This window comes from Camellia sinensis, chromosome 11, assembly GCF_055761805.1.
Source record: "Camellia sinensis isolate YWXY chromosome 11, ASM5576180v1, whole genome shotgun sequence".
In the NCBI taxonomy this organism is placed as follows: Eukaryota; Viridiplantae; Streptophyta; class Magnoliopsida; order Ericales; family Theaceae; genus Camellia; species Camellia sinensis.
Window position 1 is genome coordinate 48,290,904 of NC_138971.1, and position 27,679 is coordinate 48,318,582.

The 27,679-nt window shown below is 36.8% G+C and overlaps 1 protein-coding gene across 1 annotated transcript; it reads right to left on the bottom strand.

Annotated features, from left to right (window-relative positions):
* Positions 1 to 5,971: 5,971 nt before the first annotated feature.
* Positions 5,972 to 27,679, bottom strand: LOC145801934 (putative RNA-dependent RNA polymerase 1). Its single transcript, XM_082893857.1, has 5 exons — positions 27,406 to 27,679; positions 18,033 to 18,564; positions 12,310 to 14,186; positions 10,292 to 10,442; positions 5,972 to 6,981 (listed from the first exon to the last, which is right to left on the bottom strand). Exons 2-5 carry the CDS (start codon positions 18,543 to 18,545, stop codon positions 6,151 to 6,153), a joined length of 3,372 nt encoding a protein of 1,123 aa, XP_082749983.1. The 5' UTR covers positions 18,546 to 18,564; positions 27,406 to 27,679; the 3' UTR covers positions 5,972 to 6,150.

A 27,679-nucleotide genomic window follows, 5' to 3' on the forward strand; every position in this document is an offset into this window, starting at 1 on the left:
AAATGATACACATTATAGTGCTGCATCAATATTAAACCAAACATCATTCATACATAATGTATAAAAAACTAATCATTCACAATGATCAATCAATACATATATTAAATGTATTATTCCAACCGTAAGATTCAACGACAAACATGTCCGATTAGTTTCAGTTTTCCCTAATCAACATACAAAGTTTACAACAAACGAGACTAAACTCAAGACGACTAATGCCAACCCAAAGCCCGATACCGACAAGCTGACTAATCAATCTCATAAACTTTACATTCCGTAACCCACACCCTGACGTGCCGTTAAAACCACTAACCCCAACCACGGAGTTCTCTACACAAACCACAAATTTTGGAATCTCACCAGATCTCCTAAAATTGAACTGCATCAACACTGCGTCTAAGGGAATCACCAACCCCCACCATGACTACCTAGCTAGCCTGCTCGCCTCCTTGACTGAAGACCAACATGGTCAACCTCAATCACAACACGAACGCTACCCCTACACAACCAATGGGGTCACCACGGACTCACTGACTAGCAAGACCCAAAACACGAACCAACATACAGGTACCATTCCCACTAACTCGAGATACAAATCTCACATCCCCTTGAACATTCTCATATAATCTTGCCAACACCACGCAACTCGTGAAACCATCACATCTAACATATACAACTGTACTAGGCAAAACCTCCTTATTTTGCAAGCCCCCAATGTTACCGCTAGACAACCACCATGACCCAAACCCCGACACCACTACAAGTCGCCAACAAGGCTTTCAAGGATTCACTCTTCTAACTATCCAGCAGAGTAAAGGTTCTCGCCCTCCTCACCATTAATCCACGTCTCTATCCTCAAACACCATACCACTGTGACTCCATCCACGGGTCGCACTCTAACCACGGGCTATATACCCAATTAACCCTTCTGATAACATCCTCTGACCTGACCAGTGCTAAGGTACGAACCTATCACATTCGACCCAAATAAAGGAATTTGGAAACTTAGGGAAACGCCCATTATACTACTGCCCGAGATATAGTACCAGCTACCCACAACACATCGCTCCCGATACAACAATCACACCCTTATATAGGGACTAACATCCCCTCACTTAAAGCGGCCAATCAGTACACCTGCAATCTGCAATCTCGGTAACGTTACTCACCACGAAGGTACACGTCTAACCTTAACAAAATTATGCGCTATGCCCCCGCAGGACACCATATTAAATACGTGTTACATCTAGTATTAATCGTACACTTCACATCCTCTCGAGTTCTCCCAACAGTAGACCAAAAGCCATGCCACGCAAAAATTTTAAGTGGGTAGTACCCATGAAATTCCACACACTCTGTAAGTAAAACAGTTCTCGCTCCAATATTGCCTTGGCTAGGACACGCACCCCTCGGTGGTTCTTTCAAATTTTGAAAACATGGCTCCTCAGCCCTCATCTTTCCCAAGTCAAGTCACACGCCTAATACTAAAAGAATTTTATGGTTTTACAGCAACTTTATACATTAATAAAACTTCAGAGCTACTACATGCTCCAATTCACCCATTCCAGGGAAATTAACAAACAAAGCATATATGTATATATATAGATAAACAAACAGTTCAGATGTTTCAACATTCCCAAAACACATTGGTTACACAACGGAACTCAATGATCACAAACCAATAATTCACCGATTACAAAACGGATTAGCCAAAACGAAACCAACCCCTCGGTATTACCACCACTGCCGTCCCTCGCTAGACCGCCAAAATTTGCCATCTCCAAACACAAAACAATCTACGAGCTTACCAATCACGGACAAGAACTACTGACGTGCCCCCTCTGTCCACACCTGGAACAACTACAAACTTCCCCAACTGGGGCTTGGGAACTCGACTTTACTGAGGCCCTCGTAATCTGGCCTGCTAGTCCCCCGAAACGATACTGTTCCTGCCCAGTTGAATGAAACTGAGCCTGGCTAGGTTGCGAAACCCCTAAAGAAGCTCCCAGCGGAGTACAGAAACGTCGAATATGACCCGGCTGATTACACATCCAACAAGTAGGCGGTGCCTGAGCACGAGACTGGTTCAGAATCTAGGCTGATGAAGGCCCCAATGACTGCTCCCCCACTATATGTTCGATTGGCCCAATACCCGGTTGGCTAGAAGATTCTGGTGGTGCAACTACTGGTCGAACTGACAAACCAGCCCCCTTCCTTTGTGGGCAAACCGAAACCTTGTGGCCCAGCAGACCACATCTGAAACAAATGACGCCCCTCTGTTTACTTTCTCCCGAACCCAAATCCGACACTGGAAGGGTAGTTCTAGCCCAATCTCCCTGCTGCGAGTTTAAATCCCTATGCCTCTTACTGGGCCTAGAGTACCTATAAACCGTCGGAGTCCCCACAATGGCTTCCTTCCTAACCTGGCCAACACCCATCACCACGGGCTCTTCCCTATCTTGTCCCATAGCTAACACCGCTGCCTCAACATGAGCAGCCGCCTCAACAAGCACACTATATTTTTTTTGCCAAGACCCCGCTATCCTCACACGGATGTCGTCACGCAGCTTACTCTCAAACTCAAAACAGCGCAAGTCCTCCGTCTCCACCAATTCTGGAGCAAACCTCGACAGGTTAGCAAACCATCTTTCGAACCGCACCAAAGGTGTAGTACCTTGGCGTAACTCCACAAACTGTTTCCGCAACCCTTCCCGAGCGGAAGGAGGGAAATCACAACTTCCTCGCCTAGGCATCCTAGTAAGAGTAACAGAGACACGTTAGCACACTCATACATGTGCCGAAGCTAAACACTCACGTCCTAATATATGGACAACTGTAATTCACTCCACGTAAGCACATAAACACATAAGCATTTACGAATTTCATTTCCGGATAATGATAGTCCCGAGGCGTTACTAGAGTTCCGGTTAGAAACAGCATTGATCGAGTGCCTTTCCAACAGGACTCCCAAAAACCCAAGGATCCAATCAACATCCTAGAAACTAAATCCCATACCCACATAGTCACATAAACATGTTATCAATTCAGCACATAGCATATGACACTACATCTAAGTCTCTATCACGCGAGACAAACCCATTGTGATCCTAATCACTTCCCACGTACCCAAAGTATTCGAACCCGGTAAGCTCTGATACCAAGTTGTAACGGCCTCAAAATAATAGCATTAAACCCATCAATATAAACATACATTTATATACAAAAGATCCACATTTCCTCAACTCATCAGAGTACTTCGTTACAAAAGTATTACACGTTAACAACAAAAGTAAATGCCTTACGGGCTTACAGCTTTCCAAGTTAACACTTGATTACAAAAGAGAGTATTGACTCGGTTACACATTAAGCCCTTGGCTTGAATTTACATGTAATACATCAAAAGGAAAATAAGGCAACAAAAGCAAGTTTGCCCCTAGCCTCCCAAGCTATGTCCTCAGAAGTGGCATGCTACCTGTACCTGAAAATGATGTTCCTATATAGGGTGAGCCACAGCCCAGCAGAGATATACTAAACCGACTATGAACAATGATTAAAAGATTAGCAACTGATAGATGGTCGATGCTTACACTTCCATTTACATCTTATTTCAATTCCAAGACAACCAAGTCTACGTTACAATTCACTTTTCATTTCTTGTTCAACTTTGGGTTTGAAAACAAGGCTCAGTACTCTGGCCAAAACATTTTGATGAGATTATAATTCATCACTAGAACATTCTCAAAATTCACGGTGGATACACATTATGGTGTTGTATCAGTAACACATAAACTACTTCCATACTTCACAAACGATGATGATATACATTTTAGTGTTGTATCAAATCAAACCAACTTTTCAATAGATAAGCATATGAGCTATATCAATACCACAACAGATAAGCACGTTACACATCAACAGATAAGCATATAAGCTGTATCCACACTTCACTAGACAAGCATATGAGCTGTATCTACACTTCTCAAAGATAAGCATAAGAGCTGTATCTTCACTTCTCTAGACAAGCATATGAGCTGTATCTACGGAGTTCATTCCCCATCTCCTCCCAATCCTATCCGGTTTAGAGGTACATCCCCCATCTTCCCCTAAACCGCGGAGTACATCCCCCATCTCCTCCTCTACACAATGCATATAAACACAAAGGTTCTATACACAAAATAACGCATGTAAACACAGAATCACATACGCAATCAATCAATACATAAAGTTAATGTATTCTACTAACCGTCTACACATATTGCATATAAACACATTGGTCATATACACAATCACTCAATACATAAAGTTAATGTATTCTATCAACCGTCATACTCTATGACACATCCGATTGATTAGTTTTAGTTTGCCTGATCATCATGCATTGTCTACAACAATCAACACTATCCTCCACCGGTAGCCCAAAGCAATTATTTCTAAGCAGGAAATAAATGCACAAATGGATAATATATCAACATTTCAACTAGATGAGCAATAAAAGATTCGTCTACACTCTCTAATCCCATACATTCCCAATTTCAACGTTCTCAATTCAATTCCTCGTTTTCTTCAATTAATTATATGCATTAATTAATTAAACCAATTAGGGCAAATTACCATAATTCACAAAACAACCCTAAGGTTCCATTCCCATCAATGTACCAACATTAATTTCATTTCTCTATACCTAACATGTATATAGGTTTATATATTTTAAACCCCAACTTTTGTAAAATTACACAAAGGCCCAAACTTTCTCGAAACTACCCAACAACCCCCAACATATCAAAATGCTAAAATTCAAAGACAAAGCTCATAAGATGGAGTAGGTTATCCCTACCTCGAATGATGGGGCTCAACGAAGGAGATGAAGAAACGGAAATGCTCCAAATCCCGAAATTTTCAGATTAGATGATAGCCCTCGACGATCAACACAACTTTTGTAAAGGCCCAAGGTGAGAAAATAACTCCTACTAGATCAATCCTAAGAGAGAAGTTAGGGTTTTAGTGAGAGGAGCTCTCAAAATAGCTTTTTGGAAAAGTAAGAGAGAGAAAGGATGTTGAAAAGTGAACAAAAAGGTGATTTCACGAACTGTTATAAAACAGGTCCGCTCGAGCGTACAACACCCCGCTCGAGCGTCAGACACAGGTTCACGCTCGAGCGTCCAAAGATCCGCTCGAGCGCCGGATGCACTCTTCCAGAATTTTCTGCAGACGACCAAAATGCTGAGAGGAGGAAATTCACGCTCGAGCGTCCCAACTACCGCTCGAGCGGAAAGGCAACAACAAAAACCCGCTCGAGCGTCAAATCGCCGCTCGAGCGTAGAGACCAAAACCTGGGCAAAATTTCTAAGTTTTAAAACACAACCAACTTATTCCCAACTTGCCCAACACAACCCAAAACTCTAACACAAAGAGTAAGGGATAGAAATGAGAATAAAACAACAACGAATCCACGGAACCGAGTCCGGATTACGGTTAAACAATAACAGGGAATACCGGGATCACTATACCGAGTCACCCATTTGAGATTCCACATTGAAAACCCTTTGCTTGAACCGGCTTTGTGTCAATACTCGGGTTGATTTTGATTTCTCATATCCATTTCCACTGCCCTGTTAATATTCATAAACTCGTCAAAGCTTTGAAATATGGATAATGTGTATAAATCCTCTGAAGACGACCGTCATATCCCACAATTAGAGCCCTCCTAAACTTGTAGTGTAACATTCCAAACCATTCAAAAATGAAGAGAGTAAATTACCAGTAAGTTTTAGATTTGAAACTTTTTTGGAACTTATTACTCTTACTCTTTATGTTCTAGTGATAAATTTATCAGTCTCTTTTATTTTTATGAATAAATTTACAGTGATAAATTTATCAGTTAAGATATGTAAATAAATAAGGTTAATTAATAAGACTGATTGATAAACGCCCCAAATGAACAAGAACTTAAGATGCAGTACTCCAACAAAAGGAAGAAAAAACAAATCACAAATTGTTCCGATAACAATTTCCCAGTCATCAGCACAGTTCATTTATATCGAATAAACTACACACCCATAACACAAATCAAAAGATAAAATAGATAAATACACATGAAAATGAAAATGCTTCAAATTTTACACAACACGGAACTGGTGTGATACTGAATTTCTATCCCAAGCTCAATCCATATTGGAGCCGCCTCTGAAGCGAGGACAGCTGGAGAGCCATTCTAGATTTCTCCTTCTTGATGTGGATCAGCTTATCATAAACACACCATGGAAAACTAAGGAAATGGTCTCGGTTCATTCCACCATTATATTGACCCCAATAACTAGGATGATAGGTAACATGGTACCAAGCAGATGCTTTTGCATATACATCGTCAGATTCAGCATCAGATGTAGCTCTGCTCGTGTTGAACCAGGTTCTAGCTTCCTTTCTCAATGACCTCACAGCCAAGCCAACATCCTCTGCATCTCTTCTCCGGTCAAAAGATTTCGACATTTTCATAATACTACCACTGAGTATTTCGGCTTCTGTTTTGATCCCATAATAGTCCATTAGGTTTCCCAACTTGTAATCGTACTCACTTTTGTAATCAAAAGCATCGTCAATGTAATCCTCGAAACCATCCACTTCCATATCAGGATCATATGAGTTCCTTGCCACGTCCCTCGTGAAGGATTTGAAAGAGCTCGACTGTGGCGAAATGTCTTTCACTGCTCGGAAAAGCTTCCCAATCACACTTTCTGATTCATAGGTAGTCTTGTCAGGCTTTTCCATAAAATCAGGATATATTTTGACCCGCAATTCAGTTGGTATCTCAGCTGGCACACCAGTCTTTGGGAAGTCAACTGCAATCGAGAATAGCTGTGCAAGCTTTATACAAGGGTCGCTCATTGCTTTTAAAGGTTCCGTGTCTGCAAAAACTGTGTGGGCATTTGCAATGATGCCTAAACTGTCATTCACTATATAGTTCGTGAAGTATTCCTCGACTTCCTACAAGAAAAAAATGTGGTGTGTTGAATATAACAAATAAACATGTTACTGGGAATGGGACGGAACATTTGAGTAAGCATTGAACATGATAACTTGGAGTTGTATCAAACATCACAATTGTACAGGAATATAAGTCAAGCATTAAATATTCAAGCGTGATTCCATGCAGTTCCCAGCTACTTCCAGTTTATTATTGATTTAAAATTTAATTATTTACTTCATCTTAATTTTGTTAGTAGCTTAGTTTAGGAATGTTATTGGGCCAACAGTGCAACAGTCACATCTAATATCATGTCACATCAAGCCACAGGTATGGCCTTCCAAATAAGTCTCCTTATCTTCCAGGGCTATCAAAGGAGTGGATTATCTTCACTGGATATCTCAATGTGTGTGAGTCTCAGTAGCTTAAAACCAAATAAACCTTTCTCGGCAAAATAGATCTTTACAAACTTCAACAGCGAAATAGATGATGCCCTTTAATACCTGGCATCTTTAACACCTAGGAAACACTGGATACTTGGGTCTGTAAATATAAAATGTCTACCGTGATCATTGGGGTCCTTAATACCCTACATCATCTCTCAATAAGCCATTAGAGAAACAGGTCCTGAATATCCTACATGAATGACATGTCTGTCGTGATCATTGAGGTCCCTGTTACTAGGATCCATCACCCCTAAAGAGTGTTGAGGCATGCTTTGATAAGACCTCCACCCCTCTTTCGACTACAATCATAATAATAGTAACAAAGCATAAGTTTAGTTGGAGAAAATTCATCTTTAATAAGTACCAAACTTAAAATCAGAATACTATTTTGAACATATTTCCAGCACAATAACCACACTAAGCCCTGTGTCACAAATTCCAATCGAGTGGGTTGGCTACATGAATCATTTTTCTCCATTCTTCTCTATCAACGTTATATCCTTGATTAAATTAAATAAAATTCATATTTTTTTTACTACCGTATCCCATGTCAGTTTAGGTCTTTCCCTCCCCCAAACAATTTCATTTACGGCAATCATCACTCATCCTTGCTGCTGCATCTGTAGGTGATCAAATCGTCTTAGAATGTTTTCTTTTGACTTATCTTTAATTAGTGCTACTCCTACTATTTTGCGAATATATTAAATTATAATTATATCTTTTCTAGTCTTACCACACATCCATCTAAGCAATCTCATCTCAGCTAAACTCATTTTATGACCGTGTTGTTTCTTAATCTTAAATGCCCAAGATTCTGTGCTCTAAAGCATCGCTAGCCTTGTAGCTATAAAAAAATTCCTTTCGGTTTTATTGGGGTATTTGCTGATCACATAATATGTCCAGCAAAATCCTCCACTTGAGCCAATCTATTTTGATTCTATAGACCACATCATCTCCAATCTCACCATCCTTACTAATAATCGAGCCTAAATAACAAAAATGTTCACTATTTGTAATTTCCTAATTTTCAATCTTCACTTTTCCATTATTATACTTTTGTTATTACTAAAGTTACATTTCATATTTAGTTTTATTTCTACTAATTTAAACTTTTTGACTCAAATGCTTCTCTCCAGATTTCCAATTTAGTATTATTTCCTTCAAAAATTTCATCTGCTAGAACAATTTCATCTGTGAACGACACACACCATGGGACATCATCCTGATTCATAGCTGACACTTGATGTTACAATGATTGAGAATTCACTAGTTTCTCCTGCAATTGACCTTAATTGTACTCACAACTCCATTATACATGTCTTTTTCAGCACAATGTTATATATAATATTAGACTTCAATTTGATCCCGAAGAAACTTGGCTTACTAATTTTGAAACACAAAATTGCCAACAATTTTTTTTCTCCATAATCATCAATTTGCATGCTCAAATTATCTAATTATCCATACAACATGAATAAGGAAAAATATGTACACCTTTGGTCCTAATGAAGTACTTAAATAAACTTAGGTGAGAGTTCTAACAAGGCTATGTGAGGAAAATTGATGGGCTCGATTAGCCAAGTACATCTTAAAGCCAATAAATATAACTGCATACCACCCTGTCCACAACTCCTACCCTGATAAATAAAACAGCAAAATTAAAACAAAAATTGGACTCCATCACATCCTCATATTCATTATCCTATTATAATTTTAATCTTGATTTATTGCAAGCACTTTCGGCAAGGTTCCATGATTCCACCCAGTGGCGCACCTGTAGAATCGTATTGGTTAATATTCAACAGCACACAAATTTAAGCTCACCTAACCAGTCACACCAGAATTCTCAGCACATTGTAGTTTCAACAAAAATTACATAATGTGACAGATCCACCAGTTATCTATTCTTTAATTACAAAAGAGGAACAATGACTCTTCTTTCCCACTCTTGGTACATAAAAAGTTTAACACCTTTTATAGATTTCAAATGAACTGTAATATTTCAATCAATCATAAGACTTCCTGTCAATCTTACTAGTTCAGCAAGTTTGTGATGGTTTAAGGTTAAGGCTTAAGAAGGTATGTCGATGCTTGCATACATATTGAGCCAGGTGTTGTCAAAACCAATGCTGCATGATGCCAAGTCATGCCAGTAAAAACTTCTAGATAAGTTCCTCCTATTACTGCTTGGAAGTTCATACTAAATGTAGTGCGTTAATCTTTGATTTATTTTCACTTGAATTATACATCTTATGCAAAAAATTTCCAATTGCCTAGGTTTAAAAAAGAATTGCAAATGGAGGAAATGACTCTAAGCTTTCCATTTGTAAACCATTTTATGACTTGTGTATCTACCTCAAGGAAACCTGAAAATTGCTATTTTATGCAGGCATGTGTGACTCACATTCATATATGCTCATACACACATGCACATATACAAGTAAACTGAAATATATAACAGCAGTCACATAAATCTTTTTCAACAAATAAGAAAAGCAAGAAAATGAAGGCCCGAACACAAAGCGTCTTCACTGTTAAAATTAACTATGGTGAATTATGTACAACATGAAATAACAAATCAAATCTCAAATCATTTTGAAGTGAGGAATTATGAAGAAAAAAAAATGGCCAAGCAAATTTTGAGATCAACATCGTATTTCTTGATAATATATGACAGCATTGAAGGAAAAGAGAGATAGAACACAAAACCCATGTGAAGTTGGGAATATTAAACCCATGTGAAAAAGAATTTCTATGATAGGTTGAAAAAAAGTGCATCAACATAGAGTAGTATGCATACACCCTCTTTTTGTTGGTACTCATAATTTATAGATTTACAAATCAAGAAAACTGCTTTAACATATAAATTTGTGGATAGTAATACCTCAATTGTAACATCATGATCCGACAACATACTTGGTGCAGGGGTGTAATCCATGGGTTGGATTTGCCGCGGTGGAATCAGATCAGGGTCCCAACAGACAAAATAAATGTCACCATCCAAATCACTCCCCGAACATTCATTTGGATGAGGTCTGCCATTAGAGTCGGCTAAAATTAGTAACAATTAAGAACAAAGAAAGATTTTAACAGCTATCAGATATAGTTATTGGAGAAGAAATAAAAAAAGCAAATTTTACCACTGTAGCTCGGAAGAAACATCACAGATAAGTACAATTAGTTCATAACTACTAAGTAATACATACACATACATGCCGACATGAAAATTTGGATTAAAATGCACGACATGACATGCATGAGATACATTAAAATTTTATATTTTTAAAATTTATTATAGTTCAAATCTATGGCTAATATATTCAAATGTATAAAAAATATTTTAAAAAGCACTAATTGAAATTAAAAAGACATATATTTCATAACTTCAAAGTTAAGATATCATTCACATAACAATTGCATTCTATACGATGCAAAAATAATTGTAGAACATTGAAATACCCATGATGTATTCATGTTATAAATGTTTCAAGACATATTTAGTGTAGAAGTTAGATTTTGAGAATGGAGAACATTGTTACTCCATAAGAGGTTCATCACGTGGTTTTGTTTGGAGGGTTAAGTGTCACAGAAGTGTCCGTGAGGTGTCTATAAAGTATCTGATAACAAGAATTTAAAATTCCAATCAAGAACGTTGAAAAAGTGTTCCTACATAGAAGTGTCCGTGCTTCTTAGATTTATAACTTCTACTATCAAAAACACCCAGAGCTTCACCAAGTCCCCCTAAAAACACTACTTGATGTTGGTAGATAAGGTATCAGTTATAAAAATAAAAAATAAAAATAAAAGAGGGGGAGAAGAAGAGGAAGGAAGAGAAAAGAAAGAAAAAGTAACACAGAAAGGGGTTTTTTTTTTTTTTTTTTGAACTACACTTCTCATCCCTGGACCCATATATTTATATTAAATAGTCGACCAAATTACAAAAGTACCCTCATTTCTAAAATAACAACAAAATCTAATAGTATCATTCACAGAATGATGTATGTGCTTGCAGTTCCACATGATGCTGCAGTTGTAGGTTTAAGTCCAAACCTGTGCTTATCAACTGGCAGCCTCATGATCAGCAAATTGATAGACACAAACATTGACATGTGTTTGTCTGCATCAACCAACCTGATAGAACGCTTTCAGCATAGACCAGATATGTTTCATAGAAACCAGTCACGTGTCTTCCTCATCCCTTCCAATGCCAATGTATTTTTTCAATGTCAGTTATTGTAAATTACATAGAAGAAATTCCAGTCAAGATAGTTAGTCAGTCATTCTGAAAACCCATCCTGTATGCATATAATACTGGTGACTAAGATAAAGTGATGCATGATATCAGCAATTAACAAATCTCATTATGATGAATACTTTAAAATTGAAAAATGGGTAGTGACTACGGGGCATCATGTAATAAAAAGTAAAAAGACGCATCAGGGAAAAAGCGAGTCCATTTGAAAGAATGACAAGGCACCCATGACATGCTATAGTGCAAGCATTTTGCAAGGATATATCACATATCCACACATGCACATTATACATACAAATATTATTATGTTTATATGTACGCATAAGGCAGAACATATTAAATTGGTTTAGTTATCTATATATAAGAACAAGTAGAAGAAAATAAAGTAGAAACAAAGACGAGATTGATAATTTGGAGAGCTTAGAATTCTCTACTTTTTTCTTTTTTTCTTAAACTTTAAAATTATAAATAAAAAGTGCAAAGTAACAACTAAATCAATAGTGACAACTAGAAATAGAACTACCAAACTAAATCTGGTATAATATTACAAATCTGGTTATAAACATTAAACATTTTTTTTTCTTTTTCTGGAACATTAGATTATATGAGATATAGTCATGACGAAAGCAAGAGACTATGACATTGTTTACCTCATTCCTTTCTGTGGAAAAACTACACAATCCACCATATGGTGCAAAGCTGGCACATTAACGGCGCTTAAGACACGAACATCACCTGGGTGCAAGCAAGGGTTTTTAGCAACAACTACCTTCCCCTCAACAATACGATTATGCTGGTCTGAGCCACAGCCACCAAGCATGAGAAGAGAATTATCATAAAATGGCCTATGACCAACCCCAGAAATTTGCACAAATACCTGCCCATATTCCAGGGTTCTGGTCTCATCCAGACATCCCATCATTGACCTTCCTCTTGGAACAAATATCCTTGTTTTTGTCCTTATTTCCAGCAACTTTGCAGCCCTAAATGCTCGCAACATCATTGAAAGGAATGGTTCAGCATCAGGCTTATAGCCACACAAAAGCATTTCCTTGAGAATGTTGGTGTTCTCTCCTGGAGACATCAATTCCAAAGCTTCCTGAGCCATTAACGGATCTGTTAAGATGGTGTTCAGTTCTTCTATTGCTTCTCTTTGCTTCTTTTCAAAGATATGATCCCGAACCCCAAGGGTAGACAAAAGAGTGATCAATTGGCGATTCAAGAAACAAGGCTGATATTTGCTCCATGCCAAAACATCTAATTTTGTATTGTCTGATTCATATTTAGACATGCTCATTCTTAAAGACAATTTCATTGATGAATTGGGATCAACAGCCACAACTCCTTTGTACCCACCATATCGAATCTGAAAGGCAGATGTAGTTGAACTTTTAAGGCCACATTTCTTGGCCACTCTCCGACCAAAGTCAGAAGATATTTTCCCAATTCCATCAGAGAAAACATATTTGATTCCACGTGTTACAACCTCTACATCAGGAATTATTTCCATTTCATGCCTACTGACGCTCAAAGTTTCTGTGGAGGAACCAAAAGATTGACCGAGTCTGGCAGCATATTTTGCCACATTTCTTATCTGACGAAAATCACCCATCCAATTTCTTATATCAGCAGCAGTAAGCCCAGATCTTGAAGCAAACATCCATGCAGAATTATCCCGCAATTGACTTGAAGAAAAAGCAAGAAAATCAAACTTCTTATTGCCAATAACAATGCCATCCCTAAGAGTCGACAGTATCCTTCTATAAATGCTAGTTCTTCTATCCTCATTTGAAGAAAATGCCCGCGGGGATAAATCTGTTGAAAACAACTTACCCCATTCCTCATCAACAAAAGAAACCCGGAGAAAATTATCAATATCTTCAGAATAATGGCGTAATACACGATTGGACATATTAACCTCTGGACCAGAGAAATACACTTTGCATGGGGTTATTTGAACCCTGTGTACATACACCAATCCACCATCCAGAGTAATAGCAGGTGTTCTAGGAAGTCTCTTTAAGGTGAGGTATTTTCTATATTGCTCATCAAGCCACCTTACAGGCTCGTAACAGCATTCCTTTAAATGATAAAGTTTCTCTAGGGCATGTTCTACAAACGCGATGTTTATTCTCCTGGGATCAACCAACCGAAAGAAGTTAATATCAAGTGCTTGTCCTGGAAGACACCCTTGCTGAACCAAGATACAGATCTTAAATAATATTTTATATGGCATTTCAAGTCCATGAGGAGGACCCACAATGGGTACTAGATCCAAATTGCAAGAAAAAGTTAAACCTCTCTCCAAAATGAATGGGCCTTCATTTTCTTTATAAAAAGCAAAATATTCGCTGAAGTTTAAAAGGTCAACACCACATGGAAGCTCCAAACATAAAGAAGAAGATTGGCCAATGCAATTCGATGGAGTGAAATCAGTTTCCCTGACCCATTGGTCATCAGAAGTTTCCTTAAAATAGCTGTAAATAGATTCTTCAACTTTCTTATAGATCCGAGGAGCACCAACCAACTACCATTTAAATTGCACAAAAAATAAGCTTTAGTTGTAATATACAAGTAAGAAAACAAGTTGAAGTGATTGTCCACTAATAGGAATGGCAAGCATCAAACCAGCCCAAATTTTCAATGCAAAGAAGCTAGTGTATTCTTCTTTACTCCATGTTGAAAATACAAGGAGTTAATTTCACATTGGATTAAAAACTGTTAGAAATGGGTGTGGTTGTGGACAAGGGAAGGACTCTCCAAATTTGCAAGATAAGTATATGAGTGGATTGGCCTCTCCAAATTTACTAGACCTATGGAATGAATTAGCAAGAAACTTTTGCTCTTGTAGGAAAGATAAATTTCATTTCACTCATTATTCCGCGGTAGCTAACTTGGATTGACCACTTTAGTAGCTTGATGTAAAAAATGCTTTCTCCATGGTGACTTGGAAGAGGAGGTTTAAATTGATATTCTCCTAGGGTTTCCACTTCCCAATGATAGTGATGATTGTAGGCTAAATAAGTCTTTGTATGGTTTAAAAAAATCACCAAGAGCCTAGTTTGAGAAATTTACCAAGGCTATACTCAATTTGAGTATCACCAAGGTCAAGTTGATCACACTTTGTTTGTCAAACACTCCTCACATGGAAAGGTTACTTCTTGGGTATTGAAGTTGCTAGATCAAGACATCATATTTTCATCTCTCAACACAAGTATGTGCTTGATCTTCTTAAGGAGATATGAATGTTGGGGTATAAACCTTTTGACATTCCCATTGAACAAAATCATAAACTGAGTGAGAGTGGAAACAATACTTAGTTGATAGGGACCGTTATCACAGTTAGGCGTTTTTCTCTTACAGATGGCTTAGTGCAACAATCAAGATGTATCTGAATTAAGGAGATTCATGCTTAAATTTTACAGCCACCTAGGTAAAAAGAAGTCAAAGTCCTCTATGCAAGCATAGCATTACAGCTACTAGCACACAGGTCATGAAGCCCTATCATTGATAGCTATAGGCCTTGAAGGTGTTTTCTTGACAAAGTAAAAATGGATCACTAAGACAAGGCTGCAACCCTCTTTAGATAAGAGTGACATTGAAAACTTAATCCTACCAGATATGGAGAAAATTTCTCCAATCTTTGGATGATTTTTATCACAATGCCATTGCTCAAATCATAGTCCTCAGTGACATGCGAGTTCTGAAAGTTTAGGCACTTGAGGTCCGTGGCTACCAAGTCCAAACGTCTTGCAAGTGACAATTTCCACAAGCCTTGTTTGATTTAGACATATAACAGTTTCTAATAAAGATCCTAAGATATGCCAAAACACCCATACAAGGCCTATTGGGTCTCATCCTAAGGGGCAAGTCAAGAAAGCCAAAAGGTTGACCTTGCACTAATATTCTTAAAAGTCCTCCCTTTCAAGACAGTCTAAACATCCCTAAGAACCTCCAATGTTTTATCATATTTTGTATTGTATGCTTCCCCAGTGTCCAGGATGGTGGATTACTATCAATTGGCCTGTCAAGACTATAAAGCACCTGTAAAATATTGTTGTCCCATCAGCTATGCCTATTATGACACCCTTGAAACCATGAATTAACGAACATATGTTATCAAGAATGTAGCAATCTAAGGCCAATCACTTCAAAAAGATTGTAAAATTTAAAGCTTTAGTCTTTCCAAAATGGTAGAGACATATTAATTTGTGAAGCTTTTTTTTTTTTTTTTTTTTTTTGGATTAGTTATTATGTATATCTTAATTTTCTTGTCGATAGGCAAATTAAAAATAATTCTACATATTTAGAAGCCAAATCGCCACACAACCAATGATGGATTTAGGGGGGTGCGGGCAGGGCGGTTGCACCCCCAAATTTTTTTAAAAACTATGTATATTGTGCTAGTAATTAGTAAGATAATTTCAAAATGGAGTACTTCGCACCCCCAAAATTTTAGTAGTTCGCACTCTTCAAATTATTTACATTACAAAATTTTAAAAATAGTTTCTAAATTGAGTTTTACCAAATATTGATCTATTCTATTTGTTATCTGTATTATTTGTTACATTTCTATATTGTTTAAAGTTACTTGTATTATTTTATTTGTTACTATTCTTGTTTTCTATTCTTATGTCATTTATGTTTTTTTCTTTTATAAATCACACTTTAATTTGCTTATGCATCTTATTTTATATTCATTCTTGTTTGTTCATTCTCTAGAAATAAGAATATTGTCTGGAAATAAACAAATCGTCTACTTCAACATGACATTCTTAAAATAAGATAATAAAATTTAATACCGCTTATTGAAATGGATTATCATTATACTCATAAAAACATACATTTTCAATTATAAACTTTTTTTCAAAAGTAAATTGCATAATAAGATGGAAGATGATTTTGTAGTAAATTACTTAATCATATTTATTGAGAAAGATATTAATTAAGGTTTTGATATCGAGTTTATCATAGATGTTTTTATATATATATTATAAAAAGTGGCGATTACAACATTTTCAAATAGTTAACTTTACGAGACAGAGACATAGTAATAGTTAATATTTTGTTGAGTTAATGCAGACAATAAATATGTCTAATTATATTTTTGTTCTCAATTATGTTAACAAAGGATGTCTGATTAAGAGTAATATTATTTATTTTTTTGTGCTGGTATAAATCAAAATTTAAAATTTTATAATAATTTTTTTCGATGAAAAGTTACACGTGTTTTTGCCGCCGCCCCCTCCCTCCCCCTCCCGCCCCAAAAAAAAATCCTAGATCCGTCCCTGCACACAACCCAGCTGCATAAGTTATTCACACTATGTAATCCATAAAAAGGCTGTCACAAGAAATTCAGTTTATTCAGCAGCAAGAGAAAAAGAAAAGCAAATAATGAATGCCTATGAAGCACCGACACATTCCCAGGCTCTGCGTACGAGTGTCAGACACGTGTCGGACACGGACACAGATACGCGTCGGACACGCGGTAGACACGTGTCCGACACTCTCTCTAACGTGTCTCCTTTTTTTTTTTTTGAAATCTTCCAGTCGGACATGCCATGGACACGGCGGGACACTTTTCGGACACTCGTGAGGTGGATCGAAGAAGCCCTAACTGTTTTCCTTGATCGACAGAGAAAGAGAGAAAGGGATCGAGGGAGACAGAGAAAGATAGAAAGGGATCGAGGGAGACAGAGAAAGAGAGAGATCGAAGGAGAGAAGACAGAGAAAGAGAGAAAGAGATCGAGGGAGAGGGGAAGCCTAACCTGTTCAGATCAATCCAAGAAGCTGAAGCTGAGGTATTCTTCTTCTTCGTCTCTTCTTCTCTTCGTTTTCGTCTTCTCTGTCTCCATCATCTCTGTTCTTCTTCTCCTCTTCACTTTCTTCCTTTCCTCCTCCCTTTCGTCTCTCCCTTTTCTGACTCTCTCTCCCTTGGCTTTTTGACTTCACTCTCTCTCTCCTCTATCGTTTCTTTTTTATATTTTTTTTCTTCTCTCTTTTCTTGATTCAACGTTTCTCTCTCCCCCTCTTTTTTTTTCTTTTTTCTTTTTTCTTTATCCTTATTTTTATGTTAAACTTAAAATTCATAAAATAAATTATTTTTATTTAAAAAAACTCATTTTTTATTAATTTTTAAAAAAAAATATATTTATTAATTTTATTATTATTTTGATTATATAAGAATTAATGATTTTATTTTTATTTTAGATATATAATAAATAAATAAAATTATATATATTAAACGTGTCCCCAGCGTGTCATGTCCCCTATTTTTTGAAAAATTGCATTTTCGCGTGTCCGTGTCGTGTCTCGTGTCCGTGTCCGTGCTACATAGATGAATGCTAACGGAAAACATTTTAGTGGAACATACCTGAATGAGCAGAAACTTTGAAGTTTTATCACGGGGACGACGAAGCTCAATCTGCCAGACGTTCTCATAAAATAGATCAAGCTTGTACTCAACAAAAAAGTGGGACAGAAAGAAATACAGTTTTCTTAGGCCAAAACCAAATTTCACAGAGACATTTTCCCTCTTCCAGAGCACTGAAAACTTCTCCTTTGAGATCTGACATCCAAAATACAAAGTCACACTTTCCATGTCATGCACATATGCCTTCGTTTGAACGAGATCGAAGTCCTTAGGGTAAGCTTTCAAATAAGATGATCCATAATATAACCTTCGACTAGCCAAGGAGATAATGTAATCAGCACTGCTGGCAGTTGCAAATTGAACTGTGGCAAATGCTCTTGACCCTTTTCTTTTCGGCTCCTTGACCTCTAAAGCTACTACAGTTCCTCTGCCTGTGTGTTGTTCTAAGAATTCCTTGACTCTTTCCGCAGAAACAAGGTATGGAAACCCAGACAAATGAATTGTCTTACCCATCCAGTCCAAATGACTTTAACTGCAGTCTCATTATTACAGTACTTATAATCAGCAATTGCAAAAAAGGGGGAAAAAAATTGAAATGAAAGGAAAAAAGTTTCCACTATATAGTACATACAACATGAGAACCAACGAGAGAATTAAATTGGAAAGGAAAAAAACAAATAATTGGAAGATTATGAGACTAACCACTAATGTATTAGAGTGATAAAAGGTTATAAAATGAAAGAATAGGCCAATACATTGTAACATTAAGAATGCAGATTCCATAAGAACCTTTGTAGCATATAGACTAAGATGACCCAAAACTATAGACAAGAGAAACTTGATTTCCCCACTATCCTTTTCTTCATGTCCTCCTTTATTCCCCTTTTTCCCAGTCATACGATACCATCAAAAATTAAAAGGACACATCCTAAAGCAAATTTTACCAAGAAACAATAACTTGATGCTCTTGAGACATAAAATACTAAGATGTATCTTCAGCAGTCAGCACAGAAAAACAACACAAAAATGCCCTTGATTTTTCATATCTAGTAGTCACAAGATTCTTCTTTTATATCATAAATTGATAGAGGGATACAGCAACATAGGGCACCTTGCTACTATCTTTGTGCTGGGGGAAGAGAAGGGAAGGCACAGTTAGACTCAGAAACCTCAACCAGCAGATTGTAATAAATTAAGGATTCAGTACAAAGTTTCTGGAATGACCATCTACATATGATTGCAGCAGGCTAGCAATTATAAAATTCTGTTGATTGTAACAACTTACATGATTTGAAAATGATAGTCATAAGAAATTTTAAAGACTTCCAAAATCGCAGGCTGAAAGTACGTAAGAAATTGTTTGAGACCTCCAAAAAGCTTTCACAATTCGACCCACAATGATGGAGTATGATAGTTGTCAACTTTTGATTTGTTACACATCCAATGATATAGGGCCCAACTTCCTTGCCACATCACTATGGGTGAATTTAGTGTGGGTCTCTAGCATTTCTCAAATATATATTTGACAATAGAAAGCTCTTGATTATGAGAACCAAGCTAGATTTTTAGACGTCCAAATAGGTTATTGGAACTTTCAGTATATTCCCAATCATTGACAATTTGACACCAAACTTTAAGCATTTGTGCAATAGATTAATGTGACAGTTGCTGTGTGACATTTTTTCTTCTGTTGCATCATTGCATGTACTAATAATTTCCCAATGTCATCAACCCAGGTTCCATTTATATATTTCTATGTCAATTATGATTTGACATGTATAAAACAAAAAGTACGGGTTTATATGTATTAATCCCTCCATTAGATTTTCTACTATTGAAACTCAAAGCCTTACAAATTCCAATTTGTGTATGAATACTCAAGACTTCAAAAATTAAGATGGTAAGCCTTTTTATTCAACATTTTTCCAATATATAAACAGAGAAAATTAATTATTTTTCAATATTTCATATACGAAGAATTTGATTGTTATGTAAAAACGAATAATTTTAACATGTTCTGGCTGTGTCATTGTCCTGGTTTTTTAAAACTGCTACGTCGGGATGTTCATCTCATGTTGTATCTGTGTCTCATGTCCGCATAATATTGCTATAAGCATCTTTTAGGCAGCTACTGAATATTTGATTGTGTATATCCAATTATTTTTCCATTCATGTCTCTTTATTTTCTATACATGTCATAAAATAAGCAAGAGTTTTGTTAATCGTGTTTATAACAAAAGGATTTTTTAATTTTCTCTTTTTTTTCCCTTCATTCATCCAAACGTGATGAGCCACTACAGACAGCCACCCTTACCATTAACCCACCCCTTCCCACAAGCAAAATGATGGTGGGAAACTATCTTGCGTCTTTTGCACAACTAACAACCCACTTCATTTGTGCCATAACTTAAGGGTAATACTTATTATCACTCATAAATACAGAGATGCAATTTGTTGTTTTTCCCTATCTACCAGTGCCACATAATTTGGTCCTTCAAATGAATCATTTTGACTTCTCCAATCCTTTAAAATCAGTGCAATTATTAGTTATGATAAAGGTCAAAACCACTGAACTTTTTTTTGAACTAAAAACCAGTGAACTTAATGTCTATCAATTTGAGTTTAAAAAGAAACCATATAGAAAAGTTATAAAATGTAACCGTTCTCACTATTATTAAGTTTTAAGAAAAAACAAAATCAAGTTAAATAGTAAATACCAGTTGAAATTAAAAAAAAAATTAAATTCTTCAAAAGGTCATTCTTCATACATTAACATGTTAGGGCTATATGTGCAATACATGGAATACATTCAATAAGCGTTATTTTCTAATATCATCTATGTGAAGAATTGTCTAGTGAACTTTTCCAAACACCAAATGGATTCAATACACAAGGGACATTATCTTAATGCTTTTATAATGGTAAAGACTAAGGATTCAGTGTCAATACAAAACCTATCAGTTTTATAACAAGTAGGAGATCATAATATATGTAATGAAAGATGAAAGCATTCTATTGTTTTGTGAAACTAAGGGGTCATTTGGGGACTTAGAAAATATGAGGAAGAAGAACTCCGAAAATATGAGGAAGAAGGAATATATTTCTGTTATATTCAAAACTTCTTATCTTACAAGACCAAATGACACTCCTTATATAGGAGATATTACAAACATCATTATAACCCATTATATGCCACTTACATATTATATATTACCACTATCTACCACTATCATATTATATGCATGCCACTATCTACCACCAACACCACTATCATATTCTATACATGTCGCTATCTTACACCAACACCACTATCATATTATATACATGCCACTATCTTATTATATACATTAACACAAATTTCCAGCACTCCCCCTCAAGCTGGTTTGAAGATATCTTCCATAGCCAGCTTGCTAGTCAGCTTATCAAATTGCTTCTTGTGTAGTCCCTTCGTTAGCACATCAGCTAATTGTTCACCTGTTGGAAGGTAGGTCATACAGATTATGCCAGCATTGATTTTCTCCTTGATGAAATGTTTATCCACTTCTATATGTTTTGTGCGATCATGTAGAACTGGATTATGAGCTATAGATATAGCTGCTTTGTTGTCACAATAGACCTTCATAGGTGTCGGGTGAGAAAACTTTAATTCTTCAAGAATTCTTTTAATCCACATTACTTCACAGATTCCATGGGCAACAACTCTGAACTCTGCTTCTGCACTACTTCTAGCTACCACATTCTGTTTTTTACTCCACCATGTAACTAGGTTCCCACCTACAAAGGAGCAGTATCCGGATGTTGATCTCCTGTCTGTAACACTTCCTGCCCAGTCTGCATCTGTGTATACTTCAACTTGAAGATGTCCATGTTTCTTGAACAGTAAGCCTCTCCCTGGAGTTCCTTTCAAATATCTTAAGATCTTATAAACGGCCTCAAAGTGCTCTGCCCCTGGTGAGTGCATGAACTGACTTACCATGCTGACTGCAAAGGCAATATCAGGCCGCGTATGAGACAAGTAAATCAATTTCCCTACAAGTCGCTGATATTGTTCCCTCTCTTTGACTTCTTCAGCCTTAGCAGCTTGTAATTTCAAGTTAGGCTCGATCGGAGTCTCCACTATCTTACAACCAAGCATACCTGTTTCTCCAAGGAGATCAAGAACATATTTTCTCTGATTAACGAATATACCTTCCTTGGATCTTGCAAATTCCATTCCGAGGAAATACTTGAGGGCTCCCAGATCCTTAATGTGAAATTCTTTTGCGAGTTTCTCTTTGAGGGCTGCTAACTCTGCTTTATCATTACCAGTTAAAATGATGTCATCAACATAAACAATCAAAATTGCAATTTTACTGTTTTTTGAATGTTTATAAAATATTGTGTGATCTGCTTGACTCTGTGAGAAGCCACAACTGATAACTGCCTTCCCAAAGCGTTCAAACCACGCTCTTGGTGATTGTTTGAGTCCGTATAATGACTTGTTCAATCTGCATACTCTGTCGCTTCCAAGTCTCTGCTCAAATCCCGGCAGTAGGCTCATGAACACCTCCTCTTCAAGATCACCATTGAGAAATGCATTTTTAATGTCAAGTTGATGTAGAGGCCAATCTGAATTTACTGCAAGAGATAACAGTACTCTGATGGAATTTATTTTAGCAACAGGAGCAAACGTCTCCTGATAGTCGATCCCATAAGTTTTAGTGAAGCCTTTAGCCACCAGTCTCGCCTTGTATCTCTCAACGCTTCCATCTGCGTTACATTTTATCGTAAACACCCATTTACACCCAACTGTTTTCTTGTCTTTGGGTAGATCAACTATCTCCCAAGTACCACTTCTCCTTAAAACATTCATCTCCTCCATGACTGCTAATTTCCAATTCGGATCATCCAATGCTTCCTGTATATTCCTTGGAACAAACAAGTGTGAAATCCTAGATGTGAAAGCTCTATGGTTTTTAGACAGTCTTTGATAGGAGAGGTAATTTGCAATAGGATGTTTAATGCAATTTCGGACACCTTTCCTAATTGCTATAGGAACATCAAGGTCGGAAATAGAAGAAAGAGGATTACCTAAAATTTCGATGCCAGAACTCGGGTGGACATTCGGGTCATTAGGATGGACATTCGGGTCATTATTTCTCAGATGAAATCGCTTCCTAGTATAAACCTGAAGCTCAGGATTTAGATCATTTTGTAGTACTTTTCCCCCTAAACAAGAATCTTCTTGACTAGGCACCATAGAACTTGGTTCTCCTAAGTGATCATTATCAGACAGATGTGGTTTTTGTGTAGGATAAATGACATTGGGGAGCGGGATAGAAATATCCCAAAAACGGTCTTCTACTCCACTTGTCTCTCCCTGAAGAGAAGTGTTGGGGAAATAGGATTTTGTTTCCACAAATGACACATCCATACTCACATGAAATTTCTTGGTTTGAGGATCGAAACACTTATACCCCTTTTTGTTTGAGGAATAACCCAAAAAAACACATTTTATAGCACGGGGGTCAAGTTTTGAACGAAATTGACTGGGAACATGAACATAGGCAGTACATCCAAAAACTTTGGCGGGAAAATCAGAAAACAACCTCGTGTCAGGAAAAAAAGTTTTGAGACAATCAAAAGGTGTTTTGTATGTTAACACCTTTGTAGGCATCCTGTTTATCAAATAAGAGGCTGTTAAAATTGCTTCACCCCATAAATATTTAGGAACATGCATGTAAAACATTATAGCACGTGCTACTTCAAGTAGATGTTTATTTTTTCGTTCTGCAATGCCATTTTGTTGAGGGGTATCCCGACATGTAGATTGATGAAAAATCTCCTTTTTTTCCAAAAACTCACCCAACTGCTCATTGAAATATTCTGTTCCATTATCAGAATGTAAAATACCAATTTTGGTTTGAAATTGGTTTTCAATCATATTGTAAAAATTTGTGAATAAATTTTTCACGTCAGATTTTTTATTCATCAAATAAATCCAACATAAGCGGGTATGGTCATCAATAAATGTAACAAACCATCTTTTACCAGAAAGAGTAGTGATTTTAGAAGGGCCCCAAACATCGCTATGAATCAAATAAAAAGGTTTGGAAGCCTGGTAAGGTTTTGGCAAATAAGTAGAGCGATAAAATTTTGCAAAAATGCAACTTTCACAATGAAAAGAAGAACAATCAATCCCTTTAAATAATTCTGGAAATAAATGTTTCAGATAAAGAAAACTAGGATGTCCTAGCCTATAGTGCCATAGCATTATTTTTTCTCGAACAGAGATTGAACTAGTACTATTAAAGCTCTGAGCTTTTTTATTACTAACAGGTACTTCATCAAAGTAGTAAAGACCTTCAAGCATCCTAGCACGCCCAATCATCATCCCCGAGTTCTGGTCCTGAAATTCACAATGGGATTCAAAAAATGTAACACGACAATTAGAATCCTTAGATAGTTTACTGACAGACAAAAGGTTACAGGCTAAGTTGGGGACGTGAAGAACAGCATTGAGATTAATTTTCTCAGTTAGTTTAATAAATCCTTTTCCTGCAATAGGTGAAAAACTACCATCGGCTATTCTGATTTTGTCATGACCAGAACAAGGGAAATAGGTACTAAATAAATGGGAAAAACTAGTCATGTGATCAGAGGCACCGGAATCTATGATCCACGGAGAGAAGTTTAGGCAAGAGAAGGCTTTAGGATTTCTACCTGTTTGTGCCAACAAAACACTAGGAGTACCGGATGAGGAGTTGGATTTTATCAACTTTAAGAGTTGATCAATCTGCTCTTTGTTGAAGGGACCTGAATCGGCTTCATTAGCGGTAGGAAAGCCACAATTCTTCTCTCCTTGTTTGCTGCTTTTCCAGTTGACAGGTTTGCCATAGATCTTCCAACACGTTTCGCGTGTATGGCGAGGCTTGTTGCAAAAATCACACCAGACCCGTGGCTTATCATCAAACCTGCGCTGGTAATTTGCAGCCTTGTTGGCCGCAGCATCGCTAATTAAAGCAGAAATTTCAATTGATTCACCAGTACATTTTTTCTTAAGCATGACGCTCCTTCGGCTCTCTTCCCTTCTGACTTCGGCAAATACTTCGCCAATGGATGGGAGAGGAGGTCTGCCAATAATTCTTCCTCGCACTTCATCGAACTCAATGTTGAGGCCGGCAAGAAACTTGTAAATACGGCTATCTTCCACAGTTTTCTTGTGGTGGTTGCAGTCGTCAACCGATTTCCATTCGTATGTGTTGAAGATGTCAAGATCTTGCCACAACCTTTTCAACGAATTGAAATATTTGGTGACGGAATCATCTCCTTGACGAATCTCTCCCAACTTCAAAGTTAATTCGAAAACTTGAGATTGATTTCCTAGGTCAGAATACATCTGACTAACATTATCCCACAATTCTTGTGCAGTAGTATAGCACATGTAATTAGAGCTTATATCTTCCTCCATGGAATTGACCAACCATGTCATAACCATGGAGTTTTCAGCGTCCCAACTGTCGAACAGCGGATCATTAACAGCAGGAGCCTTCTTGTCACCAGTGATGTAACCGATCTTTCCTTGCCCACGGATATACATCCGGACAGATTGTGACCAGCGGAGAAAATTATCACCATTTAGGCGGATGGTAGTGATTTGGACAGAGTGAGAGTTGGACGTTTTCACCGGAATGGCAGCGGCAGAGGTTGAAGTGGTTTCGGATGTGACTTCCGACATGGCTATGACGGTTTTAGGGCTGCTGTGTTTTTTGTTGCTCTGATACCAACTTAGAAAATATGAGGAAGAAGAACTCCGAAAATATGAGGAAGAATGAATATATTTCTGTTATATTCAAAACTTCTTATCTTACAAGACCAAATGACACTCCTTATATAGGAGATATTACAAACATCATTATAACCCATTATATGCCACTTGCATATTATATATTACCACTATCTACCACTATCATATTATATACATGTCACTATCTACCACCAACACCACTATCATATTCTATACATGTCACTATCTTACACCAACACCACTATCATATTATATACATGCCACTATCTTATTATATACATTAACACAAATTTCCAGCATGGGGACACAAGTAAAATGCTACAATTTGGCTAAAAAAACAAAAAGTCAAAAAGTCACCAAGCTGTTTGTCATTAATAACTAAAAAAATCAAATGTGACATCAATTTTTTCACTCACAGAAAAGCAACTTTTTTAATATGCATTAACTAAAAAAGCCAAAACACCTAAATAGACAAAAAAAACCACCCCAAAAAAAAATGAGAAAAAAAAAAAACCCAACTTAGCAAATAGATGAGTAACATGAGATGCATATAATGAAAATCTCAACATTAATACAAAAAAAAAATGGTAATGTAATGGCAAGGAATGTCACAAATTGCAAGAATTATGTTGTTGAAAAGGCATTTTGTACATCAAATTGAAAATAAGAGTGTGTGTGTGTGAGAGAGAGAGAGCAATTTTAGAATAAAATGCCAAAAGGCATTCCCAAAAACAAGAAAGGGATTAAACCTTGGAAGGCTGTGGTCAGTAAAGGCATTAATTATTGTACAATAGATAGAGAAGATAAACCTCATATACTATATAAAAACGTAGCAAAACGGGTTAAAATATATGCAACCAAATTATCTATTTGGCTGATCAATAAGTAATTAAGGGCGATGTGGTGATTGCAGTTTGATTTTTCTACTCACTTTAGTTCACCAAAATCTAACTGCAAATAGGTCAATTTAGAAATACACATAATTTCATCAACAAAGATAAAAAAAACAAAAACAAAAACAAAAAGATAATCAAAAGATTGCAATATTCCTATTGTAGAAATGCATATGGATCAAATCCAGGGGTTAGCCAAGCGATAAAGAATCGAGGATAAGACACGAGCCTCGAGTTCGAATCAACCCAAGGGTTAGTAGAGATTTGTCCGATCGTTAACTCCAGGCTCTTAGAAAATGAGAGTTAAAAACAGAATTAAGAGGACAAAATTAAACACATCTAAATTGCATAGATTTAACTTTTCATCATATCAGTACAGTAGGCAATTTATAAAGGGATTTTCAGATTGGGTTGAGAAGTTAATAAGTACACAACAAGAGGTTCAATTGATGTCAATCCAAAGCAATGCATCTACACAGTATTTATAGTGGCTTACAAGCTTTCTATCAGTGGAAATTTTGTTCAATTAAGTTTCTTTCTCATGAATTTTCTGAGAAACCAAACGGCTCCAAACAATCAAACTATTAGTAAAAGCTTAAAGAATAAAATCAGCAACTAAAAAAGCGTTCCATAGTGAGAATCAAGCATAATTCTTATGATCAAAGTTAATAAAGGTGGAGAGAGAGAGTCTCACAATGATGCAGAGGCTTGAATTGCTTCGATTATCACATAAGCAGAACCTGAATAAATTCACATGATGAAAAGAAATATACTGCAGAATGACCACACTACTCATTCATTCATGGGTCATTCTGTATAAATACACATAAACTATATGAGAGAAGAGGGAGAGAGAGTCATCCACAGAAGTGAGAGAAAGTGGACTAGGATTGACCATCAAAATCACTCCTCTCTCTCTCTCTCTCTCTCAGAAAACCTTGGCGCAAAATATGGAAAAGAGTGATTCC

Coding starts and splice junctions, on each gene's coding strand:
- LOC145801934 (XM_082893857.1), bottom strand. CDS start 18,545: ATGGGTAAGACAATTCATTTGTCTGGGTTTCCATACCTTGTTTCTGCG. Junction 14,187..18,032: donor CAAAGTTTCTGCTCATTCAG/GTATGTTCCACT, acceptor TTTAAATGGTAG/TTGGTTGGTGCTCCTCGGAT. Junction 10,443..12,309: donor TTTCCACAGAAAGGAATGAG/GTAAACAATGTC, acceptor CTCTAATGGCAG/ACCTCATCCAAATGAATGTT.